General features: G+C 43.3%; 2 protein-coding genes across 4 annotated transcripts; both read right to left on the reverse strand.

Annotated features, from left to right (window-relative positions):
• Nucleotides 1-4,570: 4,570 nt before the first annotated feature.
• Nucleotides 4,571-5,553, reverse strand: LOC109761821 (probable phospholipase A2 homolog 2). The gene is made up of 2 exons (XM_020320651.4): nt 5,201-5,553; nt 4,571-5,112 (listed from the first exon to the last, which is right to left on the reverse strand). Exons 1-2 carry the CDS (start codon nt 5,472-5,474, stop codon nt 4,763-4,765), a joined length of 624 nt encoding a protein of 207 aa, XP_020176240.1. The 5' UTR covers nt 5,475-5,553; the 3' UTR covers nt 4,571-4,762.
• A 1,037-nt stretch (nt 5,554-6,590) lies between these two features.
• LOC109761820 (uncharacterized) lies at nt 6,591-15,841 on the reverse strand. Of its 3 annotated transcripts, none has more exons than XM_020320648.4 (20): nt 15,574-15,841; nt 13,970-14,135; nt 13,797-13,878; nt 13,639-13,716; nt 13,456-13,515; nt 13,268-13,372; nt 12,649-12,759; nt 11,839-11,880; nt 11,232-11,330; nt 11,071-11,159; nt 10,850-10,968; nt 10,661-10,773; nt 10,520-10,562; nt 10,338-10,429; nt 9,297-9,345; nt 8,106-8,176; nt 7,450-7,572; nt 7,254-7,369; nt 7,108-7,153; nt 6,591-7,005 (listed from the first exon to the last, which is right to left on the reverse strand). In XM_020320648.4, the coding sequence occupies exons 2-20, from the start codon at nt 14,113-14,115 to the stop codon at nt 6,973-6,975; spliced, it is 1,617 nt and encodes a 538-aa protein (XP_020176237.1). In that variant the 5' UTR covers nt 14,116-14,135; nt 15,574-15,841; the 3' UTR covers nt 6,591-6,972. The 3 variants fall into 3 exon arrangements, with proteins under 3 accessions (XP_020176237.1, XP_020176239.1, XP_020176238.1); XM_020320650.4 differs by having other exon boundaries at nt 7,450-7,569; nt 15,574-15,840; XM_020320649.4 differs by having other exon boundaries at nt 15,385-15,575.
• Nucleotides 15,842-16,420: the final 579 nt, after the last annotated feature.

Raw genomic sequence — 16,420 nt, forward strand, 5'->3', positions numbered from 1 at the left:
TTGTTGGTGATGATGATGACGATGATTTCCCCCTCTGGGAAGGAAGTTCCCTCCCGGCGGAATCACTCCGCCGGAGGGCAAAAGTGCTCCTGCCCAAGTTCCGCCTTGAGGCGGCGGCGCTTCGTCCCAAAAGTCCTCTTCTTATTTTTTTCTATGTCAAAATGACTTATATACCAGAAGATGGGCACCGGAGGTGGGCCGAGGAGGCCACAACCCACCAGGGCGCGCCTCTGCTGTTTATTGGCTCCAGTATTTCTTATATATTCCATAAAAAATCTCTGTGAAGTTTCAGATCATTTGGAGTTGTGCAGAATAGGTGGCCTGACGTAGCTTTTTCAGGTCCAGGTTTCAGCTGCCGGAATTCTCCCTCTTGGTGTGTTCCTTGCAAATTATGAGAGAAAAGGCATTAGAATTACTCCAAAAGCATTATTATGGATAAAAACATTATAAATAATAGTAAGAAAACATGATGCAAAATGGACGTATCAATGACATGATGTAGCGGGATAAACTCAAGCAATTGTTGGGGAACGTAGTAATTTCAGAAAATTTCTTATGCACACGCAAGATCATGGTGATGCATAGCAACGAGAGGGGAGAGTATAGTTCATGTACCCTCGCAGACCATAAGCGGAAGCATTATGACAACGCGGTTGATGTAGTCGTATGTCTTCACGATCGACCGATCCTAGTACCGAAAGTACGAGACCTCCGTGATCTGCACACGTTCGGCTCGGTGACGTCCCATGAACTCATGATCCAGCAGAGTGTCGAAGGATACCTTCATCAGCACGACGGCGTGATCATGGTGATGATGAAGCTACCGGCGCAGGGCTTCGCCTCAGCACTATGACAATATGACCGAGGTGGATTATGGTGGAGTGGGGCACCGCACACGGCTAAGAGATCAATTATCAACTTGTGTGTTCTAGGGTGCCCCCTGCCCTCGTATATAAAGGAGCAAGGGGGGAGGCCGGCTAGCCTTGAGGCGCGCCAAGGAGGGGGAGGAGTCCTCCTCCTAGTAGGAGTAGGACTCCCCCTTTCCTAGTCCAACTAGGAGGAGGAAGGGGGAAGGAAGGAGAGGGAAAGGAGAAGGAGAGTGGGGGCGCGCCCCCTTCCCTAGTCCAATTCGGACTCCCTTTAGGGAGGGGCGCGGCTGCCCCTTGTGGGCTGCCTCCCCTCTTCCCTATGGCCCATGTAGGCCCAATAGTCCCCCCGGGGGTTCCGATAACCCCCTGGCACTCCGATAATTATCCGGTGACCCCCGGAACTCATCCGGTGTCCGAATATAGTCATCCAATATATCAATCTTTATGTCTCAACCATTTCAAGACTCCTCATCATGTCCGTGATCACATCCGGGACTCCAAACTATCCTTGGTACATCAAAACACATAAACTCATAATACCGATCGTCACCGAACGTTAAGCGTGCGGACCCTACGGGTTCGAGAACTATGTGGACATGACCGAGACACGTCTCCGGTCAAGCACCAATAGCGGAACCTGGATGCTCATATTGGCTCCCACATATTCTACGAATATCTTTATCGGTCAAACCGCATAACAACATATGGTGTTCCCTTTGTCATCGGTATGTTACTTGCCCGAGATTCGATCGTCGGTATCTCAATACCTAGTTCAATCTTGTTACCGGCAAGTCTCTTTACTCGTTCCGTAATGTATCATCCCACAACTAACTCTTTAGTCACATTGCTTGCAAGGCTTATAGTGATGTGCATTACCGAGAGGGCCCAGAGATACCTCTTCGACAATCGGAGTGACAAATCCTAATCTTGATCTATGCCAACTCAACAAGTACCATCGGAGACACCTGTAGAGCACCTTCATAATCACCCAGTTACGTTGTGACGTTTGGTAGCACACAAAGTGTTCCTCCGGTATTTGGGAGTTGCATAATCCCATAGTCATAGGAACATGTATAAGTCATGAAGAAAGCAATAGCAATATACTAAACGATCAAGTGCTAAGCTAACGGAATGGGTCAAGTCAATCACATCATTCTCTAATGATGTGATCTCGTTAATCAAATGACAACTCATGTCTATGGCCAGGAAACTTAACCATCTTTGATTCAACGAGCTAGTCAAGTAGAGGCATACTAGTGACACTTTGTTTGTCTATGTATTCACACATGTACTAAGTTTCCGGTTAATATAATTCTAGCATGAATAATAAACATTTATCATAATATAAGGAGATATAAATAACAACTTTATTATTGCCTCTAGGGCATATTTCCTTCAGCAATATGATGAAAACCCCATCTTGTTATCCTCGATGGCAACATTACAATACGTGTCGGTTCCCCTTCTGTCACTGGGATCGAGCACCGCAAGATTGAACCCAAAGCTAAGCACTTCTCTCATTGCAAGAAAAAACAATCTAGTTGGCCAAACCAAATCGATAGTTCGAAGAGACTTGCAAAGATATCAAATCATGCTCAGAGGAGATTCAAATAATATTCATAGATAAGCTGATCATAAATCCATAATTCATCGGATCTCGGCAAACACACCGCAAAAGAGTATTACATCGGATATATCTCCAAGAACATCGAGGAGAACATGGTATTGAGAATCAAAGAGAGAGAAGAAGCCATCTAGCTGCTAGCTATGGACCTGTAGTCTGAGGTAAACTACTCACACTTCATCGGAGAGGCAATGGTGTTGATGTAGAAGCCCTCGGTGATCGAATCCCCCTCCGGCAGGACGTCGGAAAAGGCCCCTAGATGGGATCTCACGGGTACAGAAGGTTACGGCGGTGGAAAAGTGTTTTTGTGGCTCTCCTGATAGGTTTTGGAATATTTGAGAATATATAGGTGGAAGAAATAGGTCGGTGGAGTCATGAGGGGCCCACAAGGGTGGGGGCGTGCCCTACCCCCTGGGCACGCCCTCCGTCCTTGTGGACGCCTTGTGGCTTCCCTGACGTGCACTCCAAGTCCTCTGGATGTCTTCTGGTCCAAGAAAAATCATCGCGAAAGTTTCATTCCTTTTGGACTCAGTTTGATATTCCTTTTCTGCGAAACTCTAAAACAAGGAAAAACAAAAACTGGCACTGGGCTCTAGGTTAATAGGTTAGTCCCAAAAATAATATAAAATAGCATAATAATGCATATAAAACATCCAAAACAGATAATATAATAGCATGGAACAATAAAAATTTATTGATACGTTGGAGACATATCAGTAGGGAAAAAAACTCCACGTAGGTAAAAAAATTGCCATGCTATCTTCTTCCTTCTCCTCCATTCTCTTTTCCCCTCTCCCTCATCTCCCGATTCCCACCCACCCGCCACCACCGGTGACCTCGCTGTCGGGCAACACCCATGGTCCCCTCCCCTGCCTCTGTGAAACCCCCCACCATCTCCCCTTCCGCCTCCTCTCCCCAGTCGAGCAGCAGCACGTAGGCGCGCCAGATCCGCCACGGCCGCCGGCGTGGTTCTGGATCCACGCCCTCGTCACGCGACGAAGGGGTCAGCTGCTTGTCCCAGTCTCCCGCCCAAGGAGTGGAGAAGGTGGCGCCATCATCGTTGATGTTTGTGGCCGCGCCGCCCTCGACCGGTGGGTGGGTCTCCTTGGGGCCGAACCTGGACGTTGATGGCCAGATGTGAGGTCGCGAAGCTTCAATCTTCTCACCATCGATTTACGATGTTACATAAATGCACTTTCACTATGTTTTAATCTGGTCAAAGATGTTTGACTGCAACGAGGGCAATATGTGGACAGGTTTGCCCCTCAATACATGTGGGGCCTCTTGGCTCCGATTCTCTCCCATCGCCTTCAGAGCCACCACGGCGCATGATGCAGTGAGCGGGTGGCTGCTGCAGTTGTATTAATATATTTTTTGGTGTGGCTAGGTCTCAGTCGACTGAGTCAAGTGATATAGTATGTAAAAAGAAAAACTATTTTTTTATATAAATCTTCATGCAGAATCAAAGAAAAATAGTATCGCCTGAGACATAAGGAAGTCTCAATCGACTGAGACTTCACAAAACTGATTTTTTTTTTCCGAGAGATGCTACAGCTACGGGTAGTTTTTCACGGATTCAAGGCTACGGACGGGATTGTTGTCACCTGGTTGGGTGAAGCAGGGCCCCACCCCTGGATTTCAGGGCTTAGGAGTGAATTAGGAGATGCCGCATACGTCTGTAAGATGGTTCATGTAAGCCTCATCTGTAAGTCTATCATTTTCGTTTTTTTCATGCACGCCTGTATTAGAATTTAGAAACACAACCGGAGAGAGAGGAGGCACGATGCAGTGCAGCTTATGTGTGACTCCCGATAATACTATACGCACGGATAGAAACAACGGACCTTTACGGACTCGTCTGCATGCGCATCTCTAATTGCCCCCCCCCCCCCCCCCCCTTTTCAGTGGTGGGGCCCGCCTCACTTAACCAAATCTTAACCAATCAACTCTAACCAGCCCGTTAATCCCCGTAATCTGTCCGTGAGTCTAGCATTGCCGTGTGACTCCCATCTCTCTTCGCGTGCTTTTACACAAGCCCGTCCACATATTTCTGTAACACCACTAAACGGAACAGGGGTAGCCCGTAATAAGGATGTCAAAAAACCGGAGGGAATCCAAGAGTAGTGAGAACCACACAAAAATCCATTCAATAAATAATCCACCATCTGGACACCGGTCCACCATTTTACTGGTTGCTAGGCCACCGACTTCAACCGGACCACACCTCCTCCACGGACCTCCATATCAAACGCGCATCAACATTAGCGAGCTACTTCGCCGGCGCCGGCGCCGGCGCTCTGTGCAGGATGCTCCCGGCGTACACGGCGGCCTCGAGGATGGAGGTGATCTCGTCGGCGACGTCCGTGGCGTTGCAGCTGTTCCCGTCGAACGTCGTCAGCACGGCCTCCACGCCCCCGCCCGCCGCCGCCGCGGCCGTCCTCACGGTGGCCACGCAGTCGAGCAGGCTCTGGTTGCACCACATGTTGAGGTAGTCGTCGGTGGTCTGGATGCAGGCGTCGTGGAGCATGCAGCAGGCGTCGAGGGCGTCGCACGGGGGCTCGCCGGGGCACCCCGTGTAGGACACGCCGCAGTACTTGCCGTACCGCATCAGCGGAGCCTCTGGTGCGGATCGGAGACATGGTATGAGATGAGAGAGAGAGAGAGATCGCGGCCGGTCGGCGGCGGAACAGACGACGTGCGTACGTACCTAAGGTGCCGGTGCAGTACGCGGACTCGCACGTCCGGCTGCACTTCTGGTCGTCGCCGTCGCCGGGGCTGGACGGCGGCGGCGCCGCCCCGAAGATGCTGCCGCGGCCCAACGAGCGGCCGGCGGCGGCGAGCAGGAGGAGGAGAGGGAGGAGGCGGCCGGCGTGCATTTTCACCGTGTATGTATGATTTGGTCGGACGGCCAGAAGGAGGAATGGAGGATGGCGGTAAGCTAAGCTAAGCTCTAGCTGCTGGACGTGGATTAGTACGTGCATGAGCGTGCCAGTGTGGTGGTGGTTTTGGAGGTTCAACGAAGTGGTGTTTGTTGGTGGTAGCTCTGGTGGCAGTTTGGTGTCACCGTTGGGGAATTGGATGGGTTAGTTTAAGTTTTCAACAGTGATTTCAAAAGGCAATATGATATAACGAATTGTTGAAAGAGCTGCCTTCTTTTTGATTGCCTGCTAGTAGAAGCAAAAAGCCAGGAGATTAGGCTCAGAGATCCTTTGAAAGAAGACATACCGTTGTTTGTTTGTTTTGTTAGCTCAACGGCTTAGTTGGTTCGTACTACGCTCTTGGTGAGGTAGGGTGGCCGATCCCCTTTGGTGGACCATGTGAATGGATGTCATTTTGGATAAACTTCACAATGATATCGTCCCTTTAGCCTTTTTGGTACTTGTCACTCGCGAGGAGTTCGGTGGAAACTGGACATTGGCCAGGTCCTAGGAGGCTCTCATGGCCACAACAATGGTTTGCGGCCTCGTCCTCATCGATTTCATCGTTGGCGGTGTTGTCATCCGCCACATGCTCGATGGGCAGGAGCCCCTAATCGACACTATTGATGAGTGTGGCTCGGCCGACATCACCAGGGGAGGCGGTAGGGAGCACGCACGGTCACCGGAGGAGGCATGAAGGCTTGCGGTGGCATCGATTTCGTCGTTGGCGGTGTTGCTCTTCCTCATCAAACCTGTGGCCACACAAAAAAAGAAGGATTGGATTAGCACTGAAATATGTTTTTGTCTAAAGGAACAGGGAGTTGGCCACTCCCTGGCTCCGTTACTCAAATGAAACCTGCGATCAGGTCCAAGTAGCAAGTTATTTTCCTTCCTTTGTGGGTAGGTCCAAGCACAAAGTTTAACCACTACAAAGGTTCAGAGATATCTCGGCTAGCTAAGCAACCTACCGTCCTTGCGCATATTTAATCAAGATCTACAATAACATACCCTTTTCTACTATTTCACATATATGCTTTGGGAGTAAGCAGGCAGCTTCTATCTTTCTTCAAATAAGTGGAAGGTACTTTAGTTCTTCGAAACGCATTAGGAGTTTAATAGCAGCAACAAACAATGGACACATTACATTATGGAAGTAGCAGCACAAACGGTATCAGCAGCTGTACTGGCAAACTATCTCCGCTATCGAATAACTCAGAAATTGATTACATTAATCGACTTGCTCAAGGTTTACCAGCAAGTGCAGTCCCAGGTCTAATTAATAACCTAGAGGGGGCAGTAAAGAGATAAGAAAAAACAATGTAAAGAAGAGAAAATCGGAGGGGAACAAAAAAAGAAGACGCTACAGAAAATTACAGTATTATACACAAAATAACCTAGGAGGACCACCCAGCCTTTTTCTGTTGCTTAACGCCTCTACACAAATCTTTACAATGCATGGTATAATCAAGAACGCCTTCCACCTTCTGGCAAAAAAATGTTGGAACACTGCACAAACCAATGAGAACAACTCTTCTAGACGGGAATCTCTGGTTCGACACGTCTAAGCCTTGCCTTTCCTTTTAGCATCTAATGCCTGCATTGAATTCAGTTTCAGTCAGTCATAATAAAGTAACAATAAGATTTAAGGAGCCATACATCGTACACAGGAAGTCAAAATATCCTACAGAAGAGATACCTTATTCTGGAAAGTTCGCATGACCAATACGATTAGATCGCGTAGCCTGCAGAAGTATCACTGAGTCAGATATATGAATTTGTCACCCTTTGTAGAAAGAAGCATTAAACAAAAGGTTAGAAGTTTGAGAAGGTAACAGTTGGCACCTAACGTCGTTATCCTCATTATTGGGCTCCGTTATTCCCTGTGTATTAAATGGTAGATTTACACCACCAGAACTTACTAAAACAAATTGAGTAGTTCGTCCATTGGGAATTTTCGTCTGCAAAGAAAAATCATATAATATCTCTCAGGAGCAAACATAAATACTGAGTGAATAAATGTGCCTGTCAGACAATGTACCTGAAGATTTGGTGAATATTTCTCGTCAATTACAACTTCATCCTTGTGGCTGATGTTTATTTGATATCCAGTTCGTCTAAGGACCAATGTGGCATGTTCCCATTCTTCAGGAGAATACCCCTGCTGTGAAAGGAACGCAGATGTAAGCCCCCACTAATAGTTTAGGAGCAATTTTGCTAACGAACTTACGAGAGCCTATTTTGAGCACAACCGTCTTGGTAAACTAGATGCATCGTCAACGAGCTAACAAACCGAGAATATTCTGAGCTTAATGCTGTCAGTTTTGAACAAATCACATTAACAATCATTTCTGCCAGCCCTACTCGTGACCCTTCTATTGTACAGAATACCCTAAATCAAATCGAGCAACTGTTTTAGGTCTATGGTTCTAATTAAAAAAAAAGCTAGAAAGATGCCGTCCATTTCTTCAATTTGAAGTGCTAACTCTGTAGTTTATCAGACACAAAATGTAACAGAAGAATATTGTAAGCATATGGAGGGTCACAAGTTTAAGCTACATCAACAACAACACATAATAATAACTTGTAAAATATGATTAATGGCATCATCAAGAAGCCTTCCAAGTGAACATTCTGTTAACTTCATAGGGTATCGAATTTTACTTCAGGCAGAATAATAAATACTTCGTGGCATACCAGGACATAAACATCAAAGTCGGCTCTCCCCCTTGAAATACATATATTGATGTCATTCTGCATTTCTTGATCTGCATAATATAGAACAGAACTTGGATAATTCTAAGAAAATGAAGTGTAAATCAAATGCAGAGCTATTCTAAGAATAGTCCACAAAACTTGAAAATGTATGTACACTATACCTCATCTTTTTCGAGAAAACCCAAAGAACTAAACCCTATATTATCATGTGTGACAAGGTATGGAAAATTACCATAAAAAAACTACATTGCCCAAAGAACTAAACCCTATATTATCATGTGTGATAAGGTATGGAAAATTACCACAAAACCCTATATTACCCATAGAACCAAATCCCAATCCCTAATACCCTATATTACCACAAAACTTGAAAATGTAAGTTCACTAACTTTGGTGGTCTTCAGGTTCGTGCTTTTCTTAGACCTTGGTTTACTATATGTGTAAGTACGCATTGCATCCCCTTCAAGTTCTTTCAGATGAGCAAAATAATGACACAAACATACGTGTTTCCTATCCATAAGTTGAGTACAAGTCTGTAACTCATTTTCTACAAAATGCACTTTCCCACAAGCATGTACCATCATTACGAGCGTTCAGTTTTTGTTTTCAAGAACAAAAATGCAAAGAATTTTAATTATGTCTAGATTAATAGTGTTATTCAAAAAATTAGCACTCCCTCCGATTCATATTACTTGCCGCTCAAACGGATGTATCTAGCACTGAAATACGTCTAGATACATCCGTTTCAGCGACAACTAATATGGATGGGAGGGAGTATCAGTGTATCACGACCCTGCCATGGAAGATGGTATGTACCGTGGCAAGCACGCAACAGCAGGAAAGGCCAAAATATAGTCTATGGTTAATTTAAATTAAATTAATATTAAGGGGTTGATTTATCAAACATGATAAAACATAGAAAAAAGGCATTTTAAGTAGATGAACTTCCACTTTACCAACAGGATACAATGGACTACTAATTAATAGTAGTGTCTCGAGATCCCGCAAAAAAAGAGTAGTGTCTCGACATTTTCTAAATTCAAAATATGGAAGTGAGAATACATCAATTGCAAACGTTGATCCAATAATATTAGAGCACAGCATGACAATATAACAATACATGCTATCAGGGATGCAAAAGAGGCAACGGTATATACATCATAAACTTACCACAAGTTATCTTGTTCTCATTGTTAGCAAACTCCCTCACCAAATCACCCTACAATCGAGCGGAGCAACTCATCAAACTCAAATCGCAAAAAAGAGCACTGTGAGTAAAACAAATTCAGAACTATCAGCATAAAGATTCATGTGTCCGTGTTGTACATAATTTTATTTCAGACCAAAGCATTTAGAAACAATTTGCAACTACATTCTATCAGCTACATAATAAATATGATATTCTGCAAGCTAAAAGAACTACAAATGGAAATCAAGATGGGAACTTCCTGTGCAAACTATCAGTTTTAGAAAAAAGAATCAAGAAACACTCGGATAAACAGGTTTTGTCAAAAAAGCCAGATGGTCGTGGGCTTATGCCTATATCAAATCAAGAAATAACACTTTAATTGATAGGGTTGTGCTTTACAGGCTGTTAAGTAGGCAAATAGTTCACACACTGATGCATCAAATGGTGAAACAAAAATAACAAAACAAGATCAGCACATCAGGACACCAAGAGTGTCAAAAATACCAAAACTAGTTTATAACAATGGATGGAGGAGACTTAGCAAGTATATTTACAATAAGAGAAGCCACAAAATGCTTCAAAACTTGAGGGTAGCAAATCAGGTTCAAATCAAATATAGTGGTAAAAAGTTGAATATTTCAAATCGCAAGACCAGCATTTTAGTAAATACAAGGGAGAACTGGTCCTCCATGGTCAGTTTGGTCAATCTTTTAGTAAATCACAATTTACCAAAGTTGCAAAAACTGTGTAGTTTTAGGGTTTTTCAATGTACTGCAAAAAAAAAAACTTTAATAACTTTCCTAGTTTCAACAGAATAGCCAAGTTGCCGCTGGGAGAAATAGTATCTTCCTAAGTGGGTCCTTGGACAAACTTTTTCTATCAAACGTTGTGTCTTTGGTTCCTCCATTTGCAAACAACTGTTGTTCTATAATGTGTTTGGTATCTTCGAGACTTGAGTACTACATCACATGAGCTTGTAGTCTACAATACAAAATTACCCTAAATTAATACTTGTTAACAACCTGGCGGCCACTATCATCCATAGGAGTGCAGTCTACAGCAAGAAGAGTGCCAACATCATCTGCAGTAACCACATAGTCATACATCGTAGCACCTGAATTGCAGAAAATATAGAACTAGTCAGTGTAGCTACTTTTTCTCTGAACATTATCACATGGGTTGTAGGACAAATTTCCTTCTTTACCTTCAATAGAATACCTGGTGCCATCTTCATGACAGCGAACCCACTGAAAACAACATTTCCAAGAGAAAAGTTTTATTGCAGGATTTCGAAATTCCCAGCAAAGATAAAAGAATCACAATCCAGAGTCAGAACACAACATACCTGGAAATTACAAAGTGTAGTACCATTTGTAGGGAAACCACATGCTCTTAAAGTAGATCCTGGCCTAGGATCGCCGACAATTTGAAATCCCTCAATACCAGGTAATGGATCACCTAGGTTAAAAGTATGTATATATCAAAGGATATGATCTAGAATCTTTTTTGGTTAAAATATTAGCTATTAATTTACCATCAGCTGAGTACTCTTGAGTATCATTCCTATAGAACTGTGAGTCATCATCTAATCTTGCTTCTCTAGGACCAGGATTTTCTTCAAAATAATTAGAGTGAGTAGGAGCTACCATATCCCTGAAAGGCAGTGCCAGAAACAGAGGTCAACATTCTTCCATGTCGATGACATATTTGAATGGATAGTCAGTAACACAATTTCAAAATCTAAACTAAGCATACTGATTAAAAGTGGATCCATTGTATATTTGCTCAGCATGTCTATCATTTGGATCTTGAGCATACTGAGGGAAATTGTTCCTGTTCGCGTCCTGTAAATAGGAAACAATTATATGTCAAGCTACAATGTTAAACAAGCTATTTGCAGGTTCATGTTATCATACCATATTGTAAGATGAGGAAGTGTCGTTTCTCAACGGAGTTGCTTGTTGAGGATTGGGATTATATATGTTTCCAGGTTGACTTATATCGCCTAAACTGTCCTGAATCAGTATAACCAATCAACTGAGTGCCTTAAAAAACAAATATTTTAGTAGATACTAAAATTACTATTAATAGGCTTCAGTAACATAGAAGGTAAAAAGGCTCGTAATCAGCAATTAAAGACAACAACAACAAAGCCTTTAGTCCCAAACAAGTTGGGGTAGGCTAGAGGTGAAACCCATAAGATCTCGCAACCAACTCATGGCTCTGGCACATTGGTGATAATCAGCAATTAAAGACACAACTACATATTCAGTCATGCAGAGTCATACACAAAGCTATTCAGCAAACCAAAATACTTCAATAAGCATTTGTTCAAATGTAAGTAGTATTGACTATAATCTGGTTTTTTTTTGTGCCAACTTATCCAAACTTGTGAAGTTTTAGCAATCTTGGTGACACACACACAATCCATATGTGCCAACACGGGACTTCGAATAGTCAAAATAATTCAGAGTTGAATACTTCACCGGCTTGAAGATGCATAGCTGAGCTGAGGTCACTTACATTTAACGATCTGATCTTCCATTGCATCTGTTGGTACAAGCGCTGAAAATTGTGGTCAAAAGAAAGATGTTACATATCCATGTTAACCACTGGGCACAGAGTTTAAAAGACACTGGTAAACGACTCCATCATAAATACTAGACTAGGCATTCTGCATCAAGCAATTGAACAATAACTGAGCAAACCAGAAAAAACATGGTAGTATAACAGATATCTTAAATAAGATAGCAAAGAAAACTCCAGTCCCATAGAGCTATTATGATGGCAATTAAAATCGCATACATATCAAAGATGCAGAATATGTTTGACTTGACGCTTAAAAGATAGAACTGAATTCTTCACCAACAAACAGGCCTTTAAAGTCAAACCTTGCAATGAAAATATTTTTTGTAAATAATATAGCACTCAGCCACTAACTACCCTGTTGTGTCTCAAGTCGACAGTACATTATACTCAATAAAAGGGATAAAACTTAGATAAAGTTTATGTAAAGATGTGAAGGTATCTATCAGACAATTTGAGGGAATCTATTGTCAAGCTTTTGATAAGGAGTGGATCCGTTATATCCATATTAAGTCTGCACTGACATCAATAATATTTCCTACCATGTCCAGTAAACATCATACATTATACTGGCATTAGCAAAACATAGCTAATACAGCTCTAGCTCATACAAGTAAATTAATCCTTATGAACCAAATCATTATTATTACCATCCAAGTAACAAAGAAACTAATTTGGGCAAATACAAAAGTATGTATGTACTTCCTGGCAAGAACAATTTAAAAGTAACTGACAAATAAGAGTTACCTTTGTAACCGTTGTAATGGTTGAAGGATATATTTGAGGTGGGCGAACATCGTATTCTGCTAACATACCAAGCAATGAAGAAGTGAACAAGTAAAGCTCTTCTTCCTCACCCTACAAGGTTTCAACCGTATGTTTCTGAATTCTTACGAGACAATAAAAAAATCATGTACTACATAATCTAGTTCATATTAAATGGTTGATAACAATGAACTGAAGTTGCCTCATGCAACAAACTAGGACTACCGCTGCATATGCCACTGTAAAGTCAGTTGCATAGAATAAATGCCACTCAACAACTCACTTAGCATTTATCTAGATCACAAAATATTTTGGTCGGATGCAATGCAACTAAAGATATGCAATCATGCAACAGCAACAGTAAAGGGGCTACAGCATCTAAAGAAAGTAATGCACACATTTGTATAATTTTGCCGCATTGTTTATATGTTTATAATGCTGTATTTAATACAGTAATGAATAGTCAATTACACGCAACACCCAACCCTTTATAAAAAGGGCCACCTGGATGACTAGGCATATTGGTGGTAGTAGTGGCAAAAATGGATATATCATAAAGAGGCTTGAGCATACATTCTTGAAATGTACAATAGCACCATACTTTTAGTTCATTTGCCAATCTCATATTTTCTTCAATGTGGTTTTTTTTCTCGTTCAGTTGCTTCAAAGCACCAGATATAGCATCTTCCTGCCTCTCGTCAACAGCCTGTCATAGTAATATACTTTTATTAGCACAAGACTTTACAAATTGGTCGTGCAGCAAATGTAAATCGTATCATTCATATAGACCATCCTCAAGTCTGAAAGCTTCCTCTCCAGAATATGTTTTTCGCTCAGCAGCTGCAGCTCCTACCAACACAGAAAATAATAACTGCAGTTATGGGTTACACAGAGGTGGTAAATCAAAAGGGAAGGACAAGGCACTTTTGCTTACAAATATGGTTAACTGATTCATAACCTTTAACATCATACCTTGAGAGATGCATCAGCAATTTGTTTGCGAAGCAACAGGATCTCTTCTTCCTGTGTCCGTGATCTAATGTAAAGCTCCTGCAAGAAAACATCATCGGGTTGAGAAATTGGAGCAAGTTCAGAAGATGCGGTAAATAGAAAGGATCCCACACAGTTACCTTAGTTTCAGGATCCATCAAACGAGTATTAGGATCTTCTGCAATTAAGTCATTGCGGAGGGATGCGCCCTGGAGCGGATGCCTGCCAGCACATGACATAGCCTCATTTCTCAGAAAATGGAATACAATCTAATAATGCACCTAGAATAGTTAACTTTCCACGAGTAAAGGACCTGACTAGAGTGTCGGAGTTCGGAATGAAGGGTTTAGCATCACCATTTTGCAAGCCATAGTCCCTAACAGACAAGCTGGTAAGCTCATTCCCTGGACGATGATCTGCGCCAATGAATTCAACAGGGGCATTGAATGGATCTCGCATATTCTCCTCCCGCGATCCTCCTATAGAAGATGAGATCACCATGTTAACCTAACCAAACCAAACTGGATGTTCCTTAAGAGTCTAACCTGAAAAAAAAAATCACATGCACAGCTACACAGACAACCAAGCAACGTTTGAACTTCTACATGGGTATCAAACAATCAAATAGTCTTTCGCTCCCAATGGACCAGTAAAGCAAGGCATTAAACCTCCCACGATTTCTTCCTCTATTCCCAAGCACATGTTTCTGGAATACAAATTTTCAAACTCCAAACAGCACTCACTTGATGATCATGAACCAACAACATTGCATACAATCTCAAGTTGGCTAGAGAAAAAATTGAGCTCCAAAACTAACATATAATTTCTTCCTCGATTCCCAAGCACCTGTTTCTAGAATCATTTATCCAAACTCCAGACAATGTTCACACGACTATCACGGCCCAACAAACATCGAGCTCCAAAACCAACATTTCTCAGCCAAGCAATGCATCACAGCACCAGCACGGCCCCATGACTAACCCCCCTACCTAGTACTCGCGCACGAACCAAATCTGTAGGGCGAGCGAAAAGAAAAGCAAACAACCCTTCCACGAAGCGAGGAAATCAAAGCTGCGCTGGCACCCGTGCGAAGCCGGATCACAGCTACGGCGCACCCAAATCAGGGGAGGCGGCTCCTTTAGAAGATGAGAGCACCAGCCTTGACAATCACACGGCACAAACACATGTGGAAATTGCGCGCTTACAGGGCCGCAAAGACATTAACCTGGCCAAACCTAACTGGACGATCCCTAAAGACTCCAACCTGAACAAAAATCACATGCACAGACTACCAGACAACCAAGCGTGGTTTGAACTTCTACATGGGTATCAAACAACCAAATAGCCTTTCGCGTCCAATGGATCGGCAAAGCAAGGCATTAAACCTCCCATAATTCACAAGCGCCTGCTTCTGGAATCAAAATTTTCAAGCTCCAAACGAAGTTCACCCTGGACGATCACGGCCCAACGAACATCACATACGATCTAACACAGGCCAGAGATAAAATTGAGCCCTGCAACCACCATATGATTTCTCCCTCGATTCCCAGGCACCTGTTTCTAGAATCAATTTCGTTTCCAGACTCCAAACGGCATCCACCCGACGATCACGAGCCAGCAAACGTCACATACCATCTACCGCAGGGCAGAGGAAAAAAATTGAGCTCCAAAATTAGCATTTCTCAGCCAAGCAATGCGTCACGGCACCAGCACGGCCCCGTGACTAACCTGCCTACCACTTGCGCACGAATCCAATCCGCAGGGCGAGCAGGAATAAAAATATAAAAAGCACAGGGCCCTTCCGCGAAGCGAGGGAATCACGGCGGCAGCGGCGGCGGCGCTGGTGCGAAGCCCGAATCGCGGCTACGGCGCGGCGCCCGAATCGGGGGAGGAGGGAGGGGGGTTTCGAGCGCGCACCTGCGTCGGGGTAGGGTTGGACGGGGAGGAGACGGGCGGGGCGCGGCGGGGTCCTTCGAGGCGGGTTCCGGGAGGGGACGGGGAGGGAGGCCCGTCGTCGCCGCCCGCGCTGTCGCGCTCTGCTTCCGCCGAGGAAGCGACGAGGAAGGGACGGGGGGGAGGGGCCGGGGGTGGAAGGACGGCCAGCGAGTGACAGAGAGAGAGGAATGGCAGCGAAGGGGAGAGAGGGGTACGTGCGCCGTGGAGAGTACGCGTGGTTTGGGCCGGGTCCACGCGGGTGGCGCGGGTTCCACTGGGCCAGGTTCTATGGGCACGTACTTGGGCCGACTTCAAGCGAGTGTACACTAGGCCGGCCCAAGTACTGTTATGTTCGTTCGATTTTCTTTCTTTTCCTCTCTTTTTTACTGTTGTTTACATTTCAAAAATATTATGCATTTCAAAAAATAATTCACTTTAAACGTCCATAACACATTTAAGGAAATTTTATAGTGTGGTGTACAAAACTTTTGATAGCATTAAAAATGTATGTACATTAAAAAACATGTTCATGACATTTAAAAAATGTTTATACAATCTAAAAAACTATTTGTGTAGTCTTAGAAAATATTTTGTACTACAATTCAAAGAAAAGTTGACATTTACGAAATCATGCGCTTCAAAAACTTGTTTTCGATATTTTTATATTTTTAATATAATAAAAAATGTCTGCGTAGTTTAAAAAATATTTCATGCCATTGGTAAATGTTCAAACTGTATTTGAATGTTTTTTACATGCATTTGAAAAATGTTTGGAAAATGTATTTAATTTTTTTTCAAGTGTATCAAAAAAATGCTCCGCGAGTATATG

Source organism: Aegilops tauschii, chromosome 7 (genome assembly GCF_002575655.3).
Source record: "Aegilops tauschii subsp. strangulata cultivar AL8/78 chromosome 7, Aet v6.0, whole genome shotgun sequence".
Taxonomy (NCBI): Eukaryota; Viridiplantae; Streptophyta; class Magnoliopsida; order Poales; family Poaceae; genus Aegilops; species Aegilops tauschii.

Excerpts from the sequence above, each read along its gene's own strand:
- LOC109761821 (XM_020320651.4), bottom strand. The coding sequence starts at position 5,474 with ATGCACGTACTAATCCACGTCCAGCAGCTAGAGCTTAGCTTAGCTTAC. Across the intron at positions 5,113-5,200 it reads GTACTGCACCGGCACCTTAG|AGGCTCCGCTGATGCGGTAC; the intron begins GTACGTACGCAC and ends GATCCGCACCAG.
- LOC109761820 (XM_020320648.4), bottom strand. The coding sequence starts at position 14,115 with ATGCGAGATCCATTCAATGCCCCTGTTGAATTCATTGGCGCAGATCAT. Across the intron at positions 13,516-13,638 it reads TTGCTGATGCATCTCTCAAG|GAGCTGCAGCTGCTGAGCGA; the intron begins GTATGATGTTAA and ends CTGTGTTGGTAG. Across the intron at positions 7,006-7,107 it reads TGCGAACTTTCCAGAATAAG|GCATTAGATGCTAAAAGGAA; the intron begins GTATCTCTTCTG and ends AATTCAATGCAG.